Genomic DNA, 18,580 nt, shown 5'->3' on the forward strand with positions numbered 1-18,580 from the left:
GTGCACTCAGGAGCCCTGCCTGGGGGCTCGCGGGCCCAAGAGCTCTGGGCCTGGGCCCAGGAAGAGGGTGGTGAGGAGGGGGACCCCTGGGGTTGGGTAGTAGTGCAGAGTCCCCTGCCCCAGGGACTCACTGTCTTCAGGATTAGCTCTGACGCACAGCCTGTCAGAACCCAGGCACTCAGTGAAACGCACAGCGAGCACCTGCTGTTTGGTTCGTAGTCCTTGGGGGCATCAGTTGAAACTGAGCCCGAAGGAGCCCCACTGGTGCGTCTGGCTCTCATGTAAGGTGCTGGCTCCAGTAGTTCCCTTCTCCTTGGAAGCATGAAACAGGGGACTTGGGGGGTGGGGGCTGTCACAAAGTGCTTTTCTCAGCCTCTCCAAAGGGACCTGGAGCTTCTGCCTTCCTCCTGGGAGGATGCTCCGGCGGGGCTGACCCGTGGCCTGAGCACTTTCCCCGTCTTGTCCAGCTCTCGGTGAAGAGCCGGTCTGTGACTTCTGCCCATCTCCACAAAGTTCTGTGCACTAATTCTTGTCTCTTCTTCATCAAGGGTGGTGTGATAGGAATTCAGATTGAATGGGATTGTGATCTTGATAAAGCTTCTTCTGAATGCAACCCTCGCTATTCTTTTAGCCGTCTGGACAACAAATTTTCAGAAAACTCAATCTCCTCTGGGTACAACTTCAGGTAACTGGGGCTAGACTTGCTGTCTTGTGATCCTGGCCACATTTTGTCCTTTTCTGGGTGCCAGCACTATGACACCCCTTACTCGGGGGAGGTTGTCAGAGTGGGAGGTGTAGGGAGAAGGAGCTGAGGAGAGGTGAGGGGTGCCAGCTGGGAGCATCACTGGGAGAGGAGAGAAGTTCCTGTCACCCTGTGGGTTCGCCAGGAAGCTGAGGCTTAGCTTCTTAGCTCGGTCACTTCCATCAGTGCTTTAGTGGCCCTGGGTTGGCCCAGTGTGTCGTGGGAAAGCCCTTGCCTCTTGGGGGATGTCTGTAAGGATTTCAAAGATCTGGATGAGTCTTTACCATAACGTTAGCAAGAGGGTCTCCAACCTCCCCGGGGGTGCTCATAAATCTCCAAAGCGGCCTGGTATGTGTTGCCAAGCACAGAAGGTCTCCCCTGGGCCATGTCTCCCCTAGGTTCGCCAAATATTACCGAGATGGAGCTGGAGTGGAGTTCCGCACCCTCATGAAGGCCTATGGGATCCGCTTTGATGTGATGGTGAATGGCAAGGTGTGTGGGTGTATCTCCCATCCTGAGGCCGGGCAGGTCTGGAGTGGGGCATGTTGGGAGTACCTAGGAATCTTGCTGTCCGCCCTTCCTTGTTCACCCTGCTGTGTTTCTCTGTGCTACAGGCAGGGAAGTTCAACATCATCCCCACAATCATCAACATTGGCTCTGGGGTGGCGCTCATGGGTGCTGTGAGTACCTCCTTCCCCTCACCTTCACCCTCTGAGCACTGGCCGGGGAGGGGGACACTGCTCCAGAGGTGCTGTCCTTATGCTTCAGAAAGAATAAGAACGGGCGAGGTCAGTGGGATGCGGGTAAAGAGGGCTTTCTGGGACTTGAAACCTGCCAACAGCCCCCAGGTGGCAGTGACTGACTGACTGACTTTCTCTTTCCAGAGCCAGAGAGGTATCTGCCTGGAGCTCTGGAGCTGGGGGCGGGGCTGGGGTTCTCTGGGATCCTGGGTCAACCCCGAACGTCTAAGCTTCATCTCCACTGCTGCTAAAAAGAAGCAGGATCCAGCTATATGCAGGGCTGCTCAGCTGTGGCCCTACTGCTAATGCTTTTCTGTGTGGGGCCACCCTGTGTGCTGTGAGATGATTAACAGCATCGCACTACCTCCCCGCTAGATGCCCACAGTGCTTTCTCTCCCCCTTGTGAAAGCCAGAAATGTCTCCAGAAATTGCCACATGTCCCCCGGGGAACAAAATCACCCCCGGTTGGAAATCCGGGGGCTAAAAAGATGAGCATCGAGGGAGTCAGGCTGTGGTCCTTCCTCAGATCTGTCCAGCTAGGCCCAGAGGGACGCACAGGAGGGAAAGTAGTTGCTGGAGGGTGGGCAATGCTTTCCCCCGAATCTCTTGTCATGCCCCTTTTTTCTTCTGGAAGTTTTTTTTAAAGACATGGGAGCTGTCCGTGGGTGGCCCCTGCCCATCCTGGCAAGCTCCTTGCCAGGGTTTCCGGCAGCCTCGTCCTCTTGGCCCCACTGGAGGCCTCTGGCAGGACCTAGGATGGACTTTTTATTGAGGCCAGGAAAACCGTGTAACAGTATCAACAAGTCACAGGATTCAGCAAGGCTGTTCTCCTGAGAGGTGGTGGGTGACAGTGAGCCCCAAAGGATTCCTCTTCACTGCAAACAACCATTGTTAGGGAATCCTGTGTTTGCTTATGTAACTTTCTTAGAGAGGGGCCACTGTCAGTCATTACTTTCTTATGATGTGGGTAAATCGGAACACGAGGGCATGGGGTACATACCTGTGAAATCAAGGTAATGGGAAAGGTGGTGGCGGAGGCTGGGTTGGGTGGAGTGTTCTCTGTGGAAGGAGGAGTTGATAAATAACATTTGGGGCATCTGGGCAGGGGCGGGGGAAGAGTTGTGCAGTGCCCTGTCAGAGGCCTAGGTCTCCCTTGGCCCACCCCCCTGCTTCATCCCCTCCGTGATGGGCTGGAGTGGCCCTCTGGTGGACGAGACGGGCGTGTGCACCATGCACTCTGGTCCGAAGCCCCTGTGAACAGGTGTGGGTGGGTTCCCCTGAGTTAGCTCCGTCCTCAACCTCATCCTGTCGTTCGCCCCATCCCTGACCACCCCTGTCGTTCTTGTTCTTCAGATCCTCTCCAACCCGTCTCTCACACTGACTACCAGAAAGAAAGTTAGAAATTTCTAGAATGCCACAGTTCTGTGTCTGCCCCTATTCAAGGCCTCCCCCTGAGGGATTAAGACCAAGGCCTCAAAGGCATTATAAGAAAATTTTCAGGCTGGTCCCCATGTCCCCATCCCCATCTCCAGAAGTGTCTCTTGCTTTTGCAACACGGGCCCTCTGGAATTTCCTTTGCTCCCTCTGCAATGCCTGTGCTCAGTAGACATTTGTTGAAGACATGATTGGATGGGGTCAGGGCAACGCAGGAGTGCCTGGCCTGATAGAGCAGATGGAGTCCATCTGCTAACTCTGGGCTAACTTTGGCTGTACCACGGACAAACTTTGTGGCCTTGGACAAAGGTGCCTCTTTCTGAGCCCAGTTTCCTATCTATTGATTGGGGATAATGGTGCTCTTTAGGGGTCGTTATAGGGTCCGACGGAAGGTACTGTGTGTCAAATGGCAGGGTGCTTTCTGGAAACCTAGGATTCTGAGTCAGGAACCCTAACTCTTTTGCTGCAGGGGGCTTTCTTCTGTGACTTGGTACTTATCTACTTAATCAAGAAGAGCCACTTTTACCGAGACAAGAAGTACGAGGAAGTGAGGTCAGTTATGCTTCTTCCCCTGCAGCCTGGGGGGACCTTTGTGGGGGCCCCCTTGATCAGAGCTCCCCTCCCTGGCCTAGAAACTTTACCCTGGTTGGATGGTAATGCTTGGTGTGTGGCAGCAGGGCCATTGGGAGCCCCCCTGGAAGGGCCGCGGAAGGTGGAATGTTCTGAGAACATGCTTTACAGAGCTGGATACAGCCTCAGAGCAGCTGGCAGAAGAAAAGGCCTCCAGAGGCCATGGGCAGGGGACGTGGTTTCCAGGCCTGACTCTGCCGCTATCTGCCATGTGACTTCAGACAAGTCCGAGGCCTCCTTGGGCCTCAGTTTCTCTCTCCGTGAGCATGCTAGCACTTATGTTTTAGGATTCTTGGACTTGTAGTCCTGGTTGGCTGGGGTTGAGGGTAGCTGGAGTGGTAACGGAAGAAAACGATAGATTTCTTGTTTTTTCCTGTGGGGGCCATTTCCAGGCTCTCTCGGGCCCTGAGCATGGTGGTGTGTATGCGTGTATTCATAGCAGCAGAACATAGTATGAGTGGGAAATCCTGATGTCTGTGGGCATACTGGAAGGGGAAAGGGGTTCTGACCCAGCCATTCTGGAGGAGCTGGGATCAGAATGGGCAATTGCAGATGGTGGGCTCCAGATGGGCACCTGGGCACTCCCTCCACCCCACCGCAGCCTGGGACAGCAGGTGGAGGGTCAGCCCACATCACTTGCCTGGACTGAACTCAGCCCTGATGCAGGCTGAGCCCTCAGCCCTGATCCTGGTCGCAGACGGAGCCCTCATTGCCCATGCCTCCTGGCTGAGCTGCTGGAGGAAGAGGGGTGCCCCCCACAGGGCGAGGGGCTCTACAGGGCCTGCCCCACGCCCCCACCCCGCCAGTCTGGGGAAGGTGGGCTGGGCTCTGCAGGCCAGGGTTAACTGGGTCCTGTCCTGCCCAGTGTCCTACGGGTCCTGGCTGAGTCCTCGCAACAGGACAGGACCCCAGAGGCAGAGGAGGCGGCGGCGGGGCCTGGGTTGGCCGAGCAGCCGGAGGCACAGCACGGAGGCGGCAGCCAGAAGGAGAATGGCTGCCCGCCAGGTGAGGGGCTGCTGGGCTGAGGACCCGAGAACAAGCCTTGCAGAGACGGCCTGGCCCTCTCCTCTCCTCCCTGCTCCAGGGTGACCTGGACACAAGGCAGGACATCCGGGACGCAGGAGCACCCACCCAAGCTGGACTTTGTGGGGGACAGGGGTGCTTTAGCTCCTTTGTGATCCCCATTATTTCCTCAACACCCCTAAGTTACCACAAAGCAGTCTGCTTGCCGTGCTATCCCAGAATTAAGACAAGAGTACGATGTCATTTCCTCAGGCTTCCTCTGCCTGGCACCTCTCCTCTCTGAGCTCTTTGTTTGTATGAACCCATTTCAGCAACTTAATGAGGTGGACACTCACAGTCCCTGTTCTAATGAGGAAACCGAGGCAAGAAAGGTTGTGGCTTGCTCAAGTCACACAGCTAATAAATGGCAGAGCTGGGATTTGAACCTAGTCAGTATGTCTCTAGAATCCAGTTCTTCTCCATGATGCTTTTCTGCCTTATCAAGCCCCCCATTCCCCTACTCCTCATCAGATGCCTTCCAGAAAGTCTGGAGCTGCCCTCGCCTTAGGAGGGTGGTGGTATGTTGACAGGTGGGCCTGCAGGCTGCCCTTCCCTGGGGAGCCTGGCCATATCTGCAGATGCGACCTCAGCCTGGTGCAGGAGGTGGCCCTGGGCTGGGTCAGGAGGCTGGCCTTAGGCCTCTCCTTCTGCCTGTGTGTCCTTGAACAGGTACGTGGTCCGTTTTGGGCCTGTAAACGCCCTTTATTTCCCCAACTGGGGGCTGCACACAGGGGATCCTCTTGCTCAGTCAGGCTGGGCTGCTAACTCTCCTTTTGTAAACCATATCCATTTACTGGCCTGGACTGGGGGACTTTCCTCTGGTTCCCAGCTTTCATTCTTTGTTGACTCAGGGACTGGCAGCTTCCAGTGGGGAGCTGGGCCTGTGCAGGGCAGGAGTGAGAAATGGACTGGGAAGGAGACGCAGGCAAAGGAGGGAGAGAAGTGAGGAAGACAGAGACGGGGCTGGGGCATGGAGGCAGGGAGGCTGGGGTCCCAGCAGCAGTTCCCAATGTGCTCCCTGAGCTCCTCAGCCTGTGAGAGGGAAGAATGACCACCCCGCTGGTGTTGGCTGTGGGACCAGCTTTGCCTGTTGCTCTGGGAGGCCCCAGTGCCCTCAGGGTGCCACCACAGGGCAGCTGCTCATTGCTGGTACAGCTCCGGAGGCCCCGGCCCGAGCACCTACACAGACCTGGGCTGTGGCCAGGGACTCCGCCAGTCTGCCCGTCTCTGCAAACTCTCTGTCTGCAGTGCCACCAGCGAGAGGCTGCCACGGGTGGAGTCTGCCCTTAGGGAGGCCTGCCCTCTTCACAGGGTCCCCAGTTGTCCTCTGTGTGCCCCCTACTCCCCCCACACAGGTCTGGCCACCCGGGGAATGGAAAGGTGAATGTGGAGCAGCTACAGAACCTGCAGACAGCGGAGGCATAGCCAGAGGTGTTCGCTGAGAGCAGATTTGGTGAAGATGTTGCGGCAGAACCGCCTGCAGCTCTGAAAACTCTTTGTGTTTGCGTGGGAGAGGTGCTTCCGGTCACAGCCATCTCTTCTGCACCTTGGGATCTTACTGCAAGCTTTTCGTTGTGTGTCAGGGGAGGGAAGCCTCCTAGTGGCCAGTGTGGCTCGGATCTAGAAGAGGAGGACTTGGAGAGGGAAGTGGGGAAGGCCAGGGGCCTGAGTGGTACTCGAATGTTGTCATTTTTCCGAGAACTCCGTTCATTCATTCATTCACACAGTGAATGCTATGTGCTGTGGGCTGTGCTCTATCCAAGAGATGCTTAAATGAGATGCTGACCTGGCCCCCGGGTGCGGGGAGCACACGTGTAATTCCTTCCAGAGCCAACAGACGTCACAGCCCGGCTCAGCCACTCTGGCCTTCCTCCAGCCTCTAGCTGAGACTTTCACAAATCCCTGTTGAGAATGATGGCTCCTCAGAGAAAGACTTTGGCCGGCATCCAAGGGGACGTTTGGCCTTGCCCTCAGGGATAAAATAATAGGTGGCCAAGGAAGCAACCAGGGAAGGACTGGGCCTTGGAAAGAGGCAGCTAGCCCTTGAGGGGAGAGGCAGCCTCTGAGGGTTTCCAGGTAAGGTGGGGAAGGGGAGGCAGGGAGGCTTCTGCTCCAGTCCTCCTGCCTAGCCTCAGGAAGCTCTGGGCATAGTGTCTCCCCCAAACGGGAGACCAGCTGCCTGGGTCGTTTCTCCCTTGTGGTTCTGTGGGGCTGAGTGTCCCTATCCGCCTTCCCTCCCTTTCTCCTCATAGGCGGGGTCTGAAGGGCTAAGGAGATAAGAATAGGTGGAGCTCACTTGGCAGGTGGAAGCAGTTGTTAACAGGGAGGCCCTCGCCCCTCACCCCAGCCTCTCTCCCTACCCTCCTCCTTCCCAGCCCCACACTGCTGAACTATGCTGCTTCCCCCATTTAGTGGCTGCAGAGCCTCGCTACTCACTCAGAGGTGTGGCCTGTGGACCAGCAGCATCAGCATCACCTGGGAGCTTGTTGGAACGGCAGTCTCTGCCCCCTCCGTCGTCCTCCGAAATCAGAACCTGTGTTTCAACAAGACTTCGGGTGATTTGTACGAACGTTCCCGTGTGAGAGCACTGGTTAAGGAGATACGCAGCGCCTGGTTCTGAGGGAGGAGAAGGCCAGCTTTGGCAGCCGCTGCGGATTTCAGGTCAGACTTACACACGTTCTACTTTGAGAGCAAGAGGATTCCACCCCACCCCCACCCCCGGGAAGGTGACATTATGCTCAATGCATTTAAAGTAAAATATTTTGACTAGATAATACTTATATGATTCAAAAACCAAACAAAAGGTACAAAAGAATAGACAGTGAAAAGCCTGCCTCCCACCCCTGTTCCCCAAGGCGACGTTACTGATGCCAAGAGGCTCTACTGTTTTGCTGAGAATCTGCTTGGTTGCTTGTGCCCTCGCTCAGCAAATGAACTTTTCCTGATGGCTGCAACGTCCCATCAAGTCTCCTCTGTCACGAAGGGACACGATGGAATACAGTGAAGTACCGGGCTAGCTCCCTTCTCCCTCTCCCACCGTCTGAGGAGTCCTCGTGTAAACCCAAGGGGAGAGACCTATAGCTCATCACTAACTGTTGTCTGGTCTGCTCGGTAGCAAAGGCCTGTGGGGCTGCCTGTGGCTCAGCAAGCTCCATGGTTGGTTTGCACAGCTCCCCGGATGCTAAGGAGTGTCCTCTTTGGAAGTGCTCTCTCTGGGCCTCCCTCAGGCCAGAAGGGTTTGGTTCTCCTCTGCACACAGAGGAGGCGGGAAGCATCCTTCCACCGACCGGGGCCTTTGGAGAGGGACAGAGGGGCTTGCAAAAGGCTTTGCCACTGGAGCAGGGCATGGTCCCCGAAACGGGAAGCTTGCTCCTTCTGGAGCAAGTGGCTCCTTCACTCTGGACTGGTAACCTGTCAACAACCCACCTGCTCTCTGAATAGAAAGTGAAAAATCTGGGTGATCTACTATGGTGTTTCACTTCCTCACTAAAGCAAACCCTAGGATTTGATATACTTTTACATTTGGGAGGAAGCAGAAAGGGCAGGGGTCATGACTGCTTAGGAGTTGGTCTGATTTCTTTTAGCCTGTTTTTGGAATTGCTTTGCGGCAGCCATATAACCTGGGGGAAATTGTACTATTCGTTTTACACTGGAATGAAAATGTCTCCCTACAGTTTTCATTCAGTTGGTAAATATTTATTGAGTACCTGTTGTCAGGTGATGGACTAAATCTGGTAACAGTTGTGAGAAACACAGAAACTGTCCCTGCCCAAGTGCTTACAGTCTAGGAGGTGAGCCTTAATCAGTGGTCACACATAGAATCACAGACCGAATTTTCAGTGGAGTAGCCAGAGGTTTCCCCCAGGACGTGACATATAAGCCGAAATCTGAAAGCAGTCTAGTTGATGGGGGAAGCATTCCAGGTAAGGGAACCACATGTGTAAAATAAATGCTTTGACATGAGGAGTAATTGAGGAGCTGGATGGAGATAGTGTGACTGAAGCCGGTTTTATGAGGCTTTCTTTCCATCAACTCTCTTTAATCTTAAGGGCTGCCCCATTAAACTTCACTGCCACAGAGGACCTAACCTAATGGTTTCAAGTCCAGCCAAGCTTTCCAGGTGGCCTCCCCTACATGTCATGGGTCTGTGCTCAGAAAAGCCAGTGACCCCATTACAGCTTCTGGATAGTGCTGCACACTGCCAGTTTCCTTGCTTTTGCACAGCTCCCCACTACCCCCTCTTTCTTTGCATAATCTTGGTGCATGAATGGGAGGTTCATAAATCTTACAGAAACTGGCTTTGAAATGGCAAGTGAAGTGGGAACTCGAGCTGTTTGGGAGAGTCCCTTTCTCTCAGGACACCAGTTGCCTCACCAGGTAGATGAGCACGCCAGCCTCTACAGAGCTCCTGTCTGTGCTGACATTACAGGATCACCTGAACCGTCGCCTATGCTCACATTCAGGCTGTGGCCTAAAGCTATCTACCTAGTAGTTTCCTAATGATTAATTCCATGCCTTGGGAGTGCCATGATGCTGGCTAACGGGATTTGAAAACTGGGTGCTACCAATGTGCCATCAAGAGGACCAGCCATGAAAGAGCGAAGCGCCCTCTACTCCTGATGCAGGGGTCACCAGGACTGCCCAGTCATGGCTGCCTTTTTGCCACCATCCCATCAGCTCTTTCTCCGTGGCTTGCTGCCCTACTGGGGGACCAGTTGTAAAGGGGGAACATGACTTCCTCCAGGTGTCTAAGCACCCCAGCTATGGACGACAGTGCCCTGCAGAGTCCCTAAATCACCCCACTTGGAATGGCATCTTGCATGTCCGGAAAAGGACTCCACCTGGTTGCTACCCACTCCCCTCCACCCAGATGACACAACTTTTCTCAGAGCATACTCTCCAGTGGACCCAAGAGCACCGTCTCCAAAAGGCACACCTTTCTCCCAGCTCTTTGTTTCCCCTCAGGCCAGTGCACAGAATTAAAGGAGGAAAGATGGCAGCCAATATCTGAGACCTGCCCCATAAATGTATTCTGATATTTTTATTTGGTTATAAAACAATAAAAAGTTTTAACTGTAAACATGTCTTGATTTTTTTTTCCCTTCAAGTCTTAGTCACCCCGTGTTTTAGAGGAAAATGTTAAGGAGAAAGTGAGCCCTAAAGAGGCAGACACAAACAATTAGTAAGCAATATATTATGTTCCTTATTCTCTTGCAAAGAAATTCAAATGCAAATAAGGAAACTCTTTAAATGAGCAAACATTAAAGGACTAGGAAGGCACTGATAAAACTGGTAATTTTCATTCAATGAGTGTAATTTGATAAAACTCAGGAAAGCATTTGGAATCAAGCTTTTATCTTGTTTTAGGAGCTTATTAAGTTCCCTGAAAACAATACAGACATTGATATTCTTTGCAGTATTTTTTTTCTAACAGTTAACATTTCAAACAACCTTAACTGCCTAGAGATAGAGAAATAGTTAAGTGAATCAGTTCACTTATTCCACCCCCTCACCCGCCCCCATATCCAGTAGGACTCTCCCTTTACTCCACATCAGGAGTGAATCTTCCCTTCTCCAGAGAAGGCCCTGAGGGGACGGGGGAGTTTAAGAAGGGGGAGTATGCAAATCATGAATGTGAGCCTCTTTAGTCGGGGTCTGAGAAAGGGTTTAGAGGTCTTTGGGAGGGGGAGGCAAAGCTGTGGCCTCACCGGCTTCTTCCCTTCATGTGCAAGCATGTGGTCCAGAGCCCCAAATGGGATTCAGGAGGCCTGGGTCCCAGATCCATTTACGTTATTGGCCATAGACCATACACCATGTGTCAAAGGAGACTTGGACTCAAGCTCTCAGATCATCTTCTGATCTAAATCTGATCTTTTTTGAAAATCCAAATGTCACATCACTCCTGGCTAAAACTTCCAAAGGCTCCCCCAAACTGCTCTTAGGACCAAGACCAAAAAATCCCCACCGTAGCCTTCCAGGTCCCGGTCATGGCCTCTTCTCTAACTCCAGATACATGTCAAACTCCCTCCTGCCCAATGGCCCCCACACATGTGCTTTCTTGCAAGAAGCCTCTTCAACTTTGTTCCTCAACACTGTTCTTCAACTCTGAGGTCTCAAATGTAATGTTATCTCCTCAAGGCTTTCTTGATCCCCACTCCCCAACCTGAGCTCAGTTTGGGGCTCCTATGTGCTCTCTTCACAGCACTTACCATAATTTAAATATTTGTGAAATTAGGTAATACTGGTCTTCCTAGTTAACTATAAATTCCTTGAGCAACACGTTTGCTACTATAACTCTAACGCAATACATATTTCTCAATTAAGTATATGCACTTTATTCTGATGTAACCCCTCAACCCCGACAAGAAGGGATCGTAGATTAGCATATAGACAGACACTCTAAACAAGCCCAAAGTTTAGCTTCAATGTTGTCTGTTTAATCTCCATTAGACATATTCTAGAAAAGAGCTTGAACTTATTTAAAATGGAAATGACAGCCAGCTGTAACCAGGTGAAATGGAACTAAAATGGCACCATTCATACCTGAAAGCAGTGGTTACTGGGAAGGAAGGCTGGAATCTGAAAAGGTACACTCGCCAGTACAGCAAGAGGAATTAAAAGACCTGTATTTGAAATTTGGCTCTGCCTCTTTCTAGCTGTGCCTCTAATGGCAGAGGTATATTTAACCAGAGCCCCAGCTTCATCAACGAGGGATAACGTATCTACCCCATAAGGATATTGCTAGAATTAAGCGAGATAATGGGTGTAAAAGGTACAAGGCACAATGCTTGGCATATAGAAAACACAATAAATATTAACTGTTATTACTTCTCAGGATGTTAACAGTAAGTTTTCTTTTTATTTAGGCCCTACTGGCCCTCTCTGGGTGGCCTATGTGTAAATGCAGGGAAATTACAGAAGCCAGTCCCAGCTCTCCAATTTTGCACCCACGGCACACATGGGGTATGAGTTAAGGTAGGCAAAAAACTCCACGAAGTGTCTCACGCTTCATTTAATCTGAAGAATATTACAGACTCTTCGTCTTCAGATATAAGTTATAACGTTACAGAACAAGCAGCGAATTCAACAATTTAAAAACTAAGTGTACACGGTGTTAAATCCTGGCGACAGTCCTCCCAATCTGGTTTTTTAAAAAAGTCATCCCTGCCCCCATTCAGTAGACGTGCACCATGCCATAGAGGAATGTCCAAAACAGGACGTAGGTGAAGAGGCCTCCGATGAGACCTCCTGTAAAGAGCGGTCTTCGTGATTTGAAGTATTTGTTCCACCTCCTTCCCGCTTTGAGAATTAAGAGCAGGGAGAGCAGGACGGAGGCAAGCAGGTAGAAGATGAAGCCGTAGAGGCCGGTGAGGCCGAGGATGCCGGCCGTGGCCCCCGACAGCGCTGACACTGAGGTCCGGCAGTAATCCAGGACAGCGGCGTTGCCTCGCACAGCTGCCTCGCTGATGAACGGCGGCCCTTCCCGCTTGGCCACCACAGCGGCCATCGCACCCGCCGGGGCTCAGCCTCTGCTTTCTCGCGGAGCTGCAGAGGGAACCAAGTTACAAGTGGCCCCGGGAGCCTGGCGAGTTGCGCTCACGCCGCCCCTCCCCCCCGGGACTTCCAAGACCTCCCACCATTCGCGGATCTCGGACCTTCGCGAGACGCAGAGGAGGCTGAGGGTTCGGACCGGCCCTGCCCAGTTTCGCCCAGGTACCTGCAACACGGCGGCGGACACAGACACTTAGCGTTCCCTCAGACGGCCAGCGGCAGACAACCTCCCCACGCCATCTTGCGCTGGAGGTTGCTGGGAGGACCCAGGTTGCGCATGCGCCAAAACCTCGCTCCCGCCCCCTGACGCGTACGCGGCGGGCTCCCCGAGCACGCTCCACCCCCTCCCCGTCCTTCTGCGCACGCACAGGGACTTCCGAAAGCTGGACAGCGCTCCGACCGGTGACTGGCTGGGGATCTGCTAACTATTCATGAGGGGGCGGGCCGAGTTGGGTTGCCTTTGTTAACCAAGGAGGGCGCGGCCGCTGGGATTTTCGCTGCGGGCTTCACTGAGCTGAGCTTGGTTGCCAGATTGCGGTCGAGATGTCCTACATCCCCGGCCAGCCGGTCACCGCTGTGGTGGTGAGTGCGCTCGCGGGCTCCTCCTCGTCTTGGCTTGTCCCCACTTTGCAGATAGGTAAACTGACGCCCCAGACAGGTTGACAAAGCGTTGAACCCAGGGCTCTTGCAAACCGGCGCCAGGGCTCTGGTCCCGGCTCTGCCTGAGCGGGACCGCGGTCTTCCCCAGCCAGGCAACAGAGATGGCTGGGACCCAAGCGCCTCCTGAAGACCCTGAACCGAGGCCGGACCCCGCACGTTACCGCCGCTGCGTCGGACTCCTTCCTGCGGGAAGGACTGAGGAGAAAGTCCCCAGCTGTGGGAATACCGGGAGAGCGCCCCCTTCCCAGGCCTGAGTCCCCAGCTGAGCAGCCGAGGGGGGCGGGCACCGGGCCCGACGTCCGTGAGTCGCAGCCTCTGGAATGAGGAAGTGCTTCCTCCGCTGCAGCCGACGCCGCCGCCCAGAAGGAAACTTGGGGGGTGGAGATGGCCTGAGCCTGAGTAGCAGCCCAGTATCCTTCCCATCCAGGCTTGCTTGTTCGGACCTTCCGCCGCCCACTCCAGAGTGAAGGCTCATGCAGTTGGCTCGCTCCTGCTCCAAACTTTCCCCGGATCCCTAGCCCTGGGGCAAAGTCCAGGTTCCTCGCCTGGCACTTCGGGCTAGCTCAGGGCCCTGCCTACAGCCCCCCCCCCACCCCCACCCCATTGCCTTGTCTTGGGTGCCAGATGCTATTAGACTAGGCAGAGGGAAGAAGGCAGGCTGGGACATTAGACTCAGAAGCCAGTGCCAAAGCTGAATGAAGCCTGGAGGCAAACTCCAAGGCGGAGGTGGGGAAACTGAGTCCCAGAGAGAAGTCTAGTCATGTCCACGCCTAAAGGAAGTCCTCAGGAAAAACCCAGATCTCTGAGAAGAAATGCCTGCCAGGCAGCATTGGGTCAGATGGAAGTCCCAGTCCTGAGGCCATGGGACTTGCCGCAGAATCTCAGATGGGTGTACAGCGGAGCTCCTGCAGTCAGAAGTTGGCAGGGTGTGAAGCTGCTGATAAAGGTGGCATGTGAGTTTGAGCTTAGAGAACGAGCTGTGGCCTGGGAAAGTACATTTCTGGATCTGGGGACAGCTGTCCTAAGCTTCACCCTGGCCGCACCAACCTTGGCTTTCTAGATCCCTAGCTGCCTCAGAGAGAAGGGGCCAGGTTTGCTTCTTATGGAAAAAAGGGGGTGTACGGGAGGCACCAGAAAGGGGCCGTAACCTTCCTGACTTCACCTAGTGGGTCAGTGACAGGGCCTTGTCTTCCAGCCCAAGGGCCTGTACTCCCTTCTGACCTTGAGGGTGGGTCAATGGTGTGCAAAGTTCTGTTTTGGAGGAGGGGGAGCAAGCCTGGAGGAGCTCACACTTTTGGGCACAAGGACCTAGGTCTAGTGGGCCTAGTTATACTTCCTGCTTCCCCTCTCTCCTATTCTGGCAGGTCCGCAGGCCTTCCTCAAAACTGTAAGACCATGACCTTCCAATTCTTGGGAACACTAGGATCATGTCTGAACATGGTGGGGGTCTGGCCTCTCCCTCTTGTGTTTTGGATTGGGGAAGGGGTAGAGGAGGCTTCCTTCCTGCTTCCTCCCATGTAGTTACCATTTTGCGAATGTTAAAACCATTTTCGCTTCTCCTCTGAACTCTGGTTCCATAGGTCCTTCTGCCTTCTGGACACTTGCCTGGGTGGCTCCTGGAACTCCAAAATGCTTCTTCAGGGTCACCAGCTGAGAGATGGTTGTGTTCAGCCAGGCCAGGTGGCTGCGTGTTTCCCTTGACTCCTCTCCACCATGGGCAGTCCCCAAGTCTGTTGACCTCATTTTCCAAGTAGCCGTGTTCCCTGGCCTCCACATCCCACCTCTGGGATACACCCGTTGCCCTCCTGACTACCCAAGTGGTCATTCTAGCCTCAAACCTGACCATGACCAACCTTACTCCTGGGAGCCCTAGTGGGCCCAGAATCAAAATCAGGTGTCCAGACTCCTGTCACTCCTTCAAGGCCTGCTGCAAATGATCCTTCCTCCGTCCAGATCAAGTCACTTTGGTTTTTTTTCCTTCCTGTTAGAACTCAACTTTGGGTGAGGGGGAGTGGTGGGGAGGGGGCGGGGGCGGGCAGTGATCTTGTCCCACCCCTACTATTTGGTGATTGAAGGGTGCCTGCTGAGGGCTTTGAAAGGAGCTTGGCAGTTTGGGGATCACAGACCTAGAACCCTCTTCTGCCTCCTACACTGCATGAACAGCAAGGTCTGGGGCTTAGGGAGAAACTCCTTCCTTCAGGGCTAGCCTCTTGGGCCCGCACTCCGCAGCTTTTCTGATCTGGCCCCAGCCTTACCTCAGCACCCAGTTCCAGACCTATGCTATACACTCATCTCATGGACATGTATCTGTACCACTTTCAAGTCTATGCTCTTGTCCCTTGGCCAGGACAGCCCTTCCTCTCCTTTCTGTGCAAGTTTGAACTTCTCTGCTTTTCTGGAGCATCTCCAGTCTTGCCCTTGATAGCGTTGGCTCAGCAATGAGCTGCCTCAGCAAGGTACCTACATTCCCTCCCCCCTCCCCCCACAGGGCCTGACCCCTTCTGCCCTGTGTGTTCCTTCCCCTGGGACATAGCCCCCTTCCTCTCCCCTCCCAATCCATAGCAGCCATAGCATGCTGGCTCTTGGGCCAGGAGGGGCTTAAAGCGCATGTTGACTAAGGTTGGTGCCTGAGACTAATAGGAAGGGGAACAAGGCTCCGACAGCTTGCGTAGGTGGATTGTTGTGGCTGAGTTCTGAGTCTCACCCCCGTCTCCCAGGCTGGTGACCAGCTGGAATCTTGAAGAGGGCCCTGGGCCCCACCCCCTTGGCATGGCTCTGAGCTGGCTTAGCAGCCTGAGGCTACTGCTGGACACAGATCAGATTTGTTGTCCACATACCCACCTGCCTCCAACATGTTTTTCCCTTTGCCAGCAAAGAGTTGAAATTCACAAGCTGCGTCAAGGTGAGAATTTAATACTGGGCTTCAGCATTGGAGGTGGAATTGACCAGGATCCCTCCCAGAATCCTTTCTCAGAAGACAAGACAGATAAGGTGAGAGAGACCAGGGGCCTGGGATCTCTCCATTGGGCTCAGAGGCCTGAGATGGTGGGTCTCTGCTTCCAGGGCCTTCACAGAGGGAGCAGACCTCTGTCTTTCAAATAGTCCTCCCTAAGAAGGTTTAAGAAATGATCTGGTGGGAATACATAGGGATGGAGGTGGGGGAGTGGACCTCCCAGCCCTAGGAAGACTCACTCAGGAGTCCAGGAGGAACAGGAAGAGGCCGGCAGGAGGTGCCAGAGCATGGTGGGGCAGCCCCGCTCTCCCCTAGGCTGTCTTGGCACAGCCTGTGCTGGGGGCAGGCTTGTGCAGAGTTGGCTGGGAGTTTGCCATGTTGGGCTTTGCTTTCTGGGTAAGGGACCAGTCTAATGACCTAGGCTGTCTCTTTCCAGGGCATTTATGTCACACGGGTATCTGAAGGAGGCCCTGCTGAAATTGCTGGGCTGCAGATTGGAGACAAGATTATGCAGGTAACACATGTCCCAGACGAGGAAAATAACGCTTGGGTCAGGGTCTGAAGCACTTGGGTTGGGGGCTGCCCCTGCTTCCTGGGGCACCTGGGAGGCTCCCTGAAACTGTTTGGAGCCCCTGCTGGTGTTGCCCCCAGAGGAAGTTGGCTCTCTCCTCTGTGTGCCTCAACTGTGGTACTTGGTGATCCCTCAGCCAAGAGACATCAGCTTGGGAGCCTGCTTGGGTGACCCAGGACCCCAAAACCCAACCTGCTTCCAGATCCGAGAGGGCAGAAAACTGAGGTAGGCTCTATTTTCTCCTTGGGCCAGGTGAATGGCTGGGACATGACCATGGTCACGCACGACCAAGCCCGGAAGCGGCTCACCAAGCGCTCGGAGGAGGTGGTGCGTCTGCTGGTGACGCGGCAGTCGCTGCAGAAGGCAGTGCAGCAGTCCATGCTGTCCTAGCAGCCTGCTGCGGTCCCTGACTTGTGCCTGCCTGCCTGCATTGACGCCACCACGCTCTGTTTGCCCCTCATCTTGGCTTCTGATGTGTGCTGGGCCCCAGCTCTGAAAGGCCAGAGCTGGTCCCAGAGGCCTGTCCCTGGCCTGACTCGGCCTTCCTTCCCCTCTCCCACCACTGGCTTGAGCGTCTGGGACCAGCTCTCTCCTGCAGACACTGATGGAAAGTAAGGGCCTGGAGTTGAATTGTATTCAGTCTGTAGTGACCACAGGTTTGGCCCGCAGACTCTGCTGCTGCATGGCCTCAACAGTGACCAGATGGGCAGAGGCCCCACTTCATGAGAGCCACCACAAAGTCGGAGGATGCCAGGTGGGGCCGGCCTTTCCCACACTCAGTCCCAACTGTAGGGCTTGGCCTTGTCCCTGTGTCTCAGCTCTGCAGTGACCGTGCCCCATGTTTTTCCCTGCCTTCCCCGGCAGGGACTCGACACACTACCAGAGGTGCTACAGAGGTTTGCCCATGTGGAAGCCAGGCAGGCTCACAGTTCACCCCATTACACCCCATTTCCCCAAGGGGCGCTGACCTCCCCAGGATTCACCTGCTTACGAGACTTAGACGAAATTTGAGGCTGACATTTCAGGGCAGTTCTGAGGATTGCCATCTCTATGCCTGTGCGTTTAACTTTATATTTTTTTAATCACAACTTTGATACAAAAGCATTTTTATCTTACTGTTTGGAGGTGCCAATTCTACTTCTGAATTTAGCTTACTAATTCACATCTGGGAACAAGCATTGCTCTGGTTCCTGTGGAAATGGGGCAGTATGAAGCTGCCCATACCTGACATCTTGTGCCCAAATAAAGTGCTGGAATTCATAAGGGGTTTTCGCTGAGGCGTGGGGTAGGGACATCTGGGGATGGATGACAACTAGAGCTCTGGTCGTCGGGCTGGCTTAGCTTGGTCCCCGTCCACTTCTGAGACGAAGCCCAGCTATTCCCAGGCCTGCCTGTTGCTGTCTGGTCAGGGCTGCCTCTGTGGGAACGTCTGGAAGCACCTTCACTGGAACTGGGGGCAGGGAATTCCGAACTTCCCATGTGTCATTTATGTGCTGCTGCACCTTGCGGGGGTGGGGGGGTGGGGGAGGACTCATGGGCACCGAGGTGTTCATGGGAACCCCTCCCACCCCCCGCCAAGACTCTTGGGAGCATGCAGTTTCCTGCAGGCAGGAGTGCAGCTCCACATTCCAGAGGCTGTCCTCCGAGGAGATGGAGGTAAGCTGGACAACACTGGGGCCTCTGCCTGGCCCAGTGTTGCTGTGCTACCGGCTCTGGGGATTACTGTCATTCATGGATCTGCCTACAAGCGTCAAATCCAGTTTTCCAAATTTTCAAACTGGAAATTTGGTATCTCCTATTTTTGCAGGGTGGCACCCAATAAAACAGGTCTGTGGGCTTGGTCAGCCTGCAATCTCTGCTTTTGGGGAAACAAGATCTGAAATTCTTTGATATTTGGATAGAGGAAGAATCTGGAAGATAAGACCCCACCCCCACCCCCGCCAACATGAAGAGTATACACTTAACCCACCCAACCTGTGCTCACAACCACAGTCTAAGTGTCATAGAGAGACATGGTACCTGTGGGACCTACCTGGCCCTGAGCAGGCAGGCATCTTGCACTACCCACGAGGGCTCCCCGATGAAGTGCAGGATCGGCATGCAGCTACCTCGGGATCAGTGTACTTTGCAACCCCTGGCGTTTCCTTTCACGGGTTGAGTAGGGCTGTCTCCCTAAGCCCTAAGGATTGTTTCTGAAGCCAACACACCTGCCTTCTGCATCTGGCAAAGGCTCAGTG

At 54.1% G+C, this 18,580-nt stretch overlaps 3 protein-coding genes across 15 annotated transcripts in view; 2 read left to right on the forward strand and 1 right to left on the reverse strand.

The window, feature by feature from the left end:
- Positions 1–9,688, forward strand: part of P2RX5 (purinergic receptor P2X 5) — a 28,325-nt gene extending 18,637 nt beyond the window's left edge. For 7 of the 10 annotated variants that reach the window (XM_053892559.1, XM_053892563.1, XM_053892558.1 and 4 more), the window contains 5 exons: positions 549–685; positions 1,141–1,234; positions 1,357–1,422; positions 3,386–3,468; positions 7,021–9,688. In XM_053892559.1, coding sequence (XP_053748534.1) covers positions 549–685; positions 1,141–1,234; positions 1,357–1,422; positions 3,386–3,468; positions 7,021–7,228 — 588 coding nt within the window. In that variant the 3' untranslated portion in view covers positions 7,229–9,688. Of the gene's footprint in view, positions 1–548; positions 686–1,140; positions 1,235–1,356; positions 1,423–3,385; positions 3,469–4,411; positions 4,552–5,963; positions 6,399–7,020 lie in introns of those variants that run through there. The other 3 variants (XM_053892562.1, XM_053892560.1, XM_053892567.1) reach the window with 3 other exon arrangements.
- Positions 9,689–11,023: 1,335 nt separating this feature from the next.
- Positions 11,024–12,461, reverse strand: EMC6 (ER membrane protein complex subunit 6). Of its 2 annotated transcripts, none has more exons than XM_019429549.2 (2): positions 12,326–12,461; positions 11,024–12,153 (listed from the first exon to the last, which is right to left on the reverse strand). In XM_019429549.2, exon 2 carries the CDS (start codon positions 12,113–12,115, stop codon positions 11,783–11,785), a length of 333 nt encoding a protein of 110 aa, XP_019285094.1. In that variant the 5' UTR covers positions 12,116–12,153; positions 12,326–12,461; the 3' UTR covers positions 11,024–11,782. The 2 variants fall into 2 exon arrangements, with proteins under 2 accessions (XP_019285094.1, XP_019285095.1); XM_019429550.2 differs by having other exon boundaries at positions 12,264–12,418.
- Positions 12,462–12,514: 53 nt separating this feature from the next.
- TAX1BP3 (Tax1 binding protein 3) lies at positions 12,515–17,606 on the forward strand. 3 transcript variants are annotated; one of them, XM_019429546.2, is made up of 4 exons: positions 12,608–12,741; positions 15,691–15,810; positions 16,209–16,286; positions 16,596–17,606. In XM_019429546.2, the coding sequence occupies exons 1-4, from the start codon at positions 12,703–12,705 to the stop codon at positions 16,731–16,733; spliced, it is 375 nt and encodes a 124-aa protein (XP_019285091.1). In that variant the 5' UTR covers positions 12,608–12,702; the 3' UTR covers positions 16,734–17,606. The 3 variants fall into 3 exon arrangements, with proteins under 3 accessions (XP_053748543.1, XP_019285091.1, XP_019285093.1); XM_019429548.2 differs by lacking the exon at positions 12,608–12,741 and adding an exon at positions 14,871–15,275; XM_053892568.1 differs by lacking the exons at positions 15,691–15,810; positions 16,209–16,286; positions 16,596–17,606 and adding exons at positions 12,908–13,120; positions 14,400–14,831 and having other exon boundaries at positions 12,515–12,796.
- The last annotated feature ends 974 nt before the right edge of the window (positions 17,607–18,580 follow it).

Source organism: Panthera pardus, unplaced genomic scaffold (genome assembly GCF_024362965.1).
Source record: "Panthera pardus isolate Hobbes unplaced genomic scaffold, ASM2436296v1 HiC_scaffold_3, whole genome shotgun sequence".
NCBI lineage: Eukaryota > Metazoa > Chordata > Mammalia > Carnivora > Felidae > Panthera > Panthera pardus.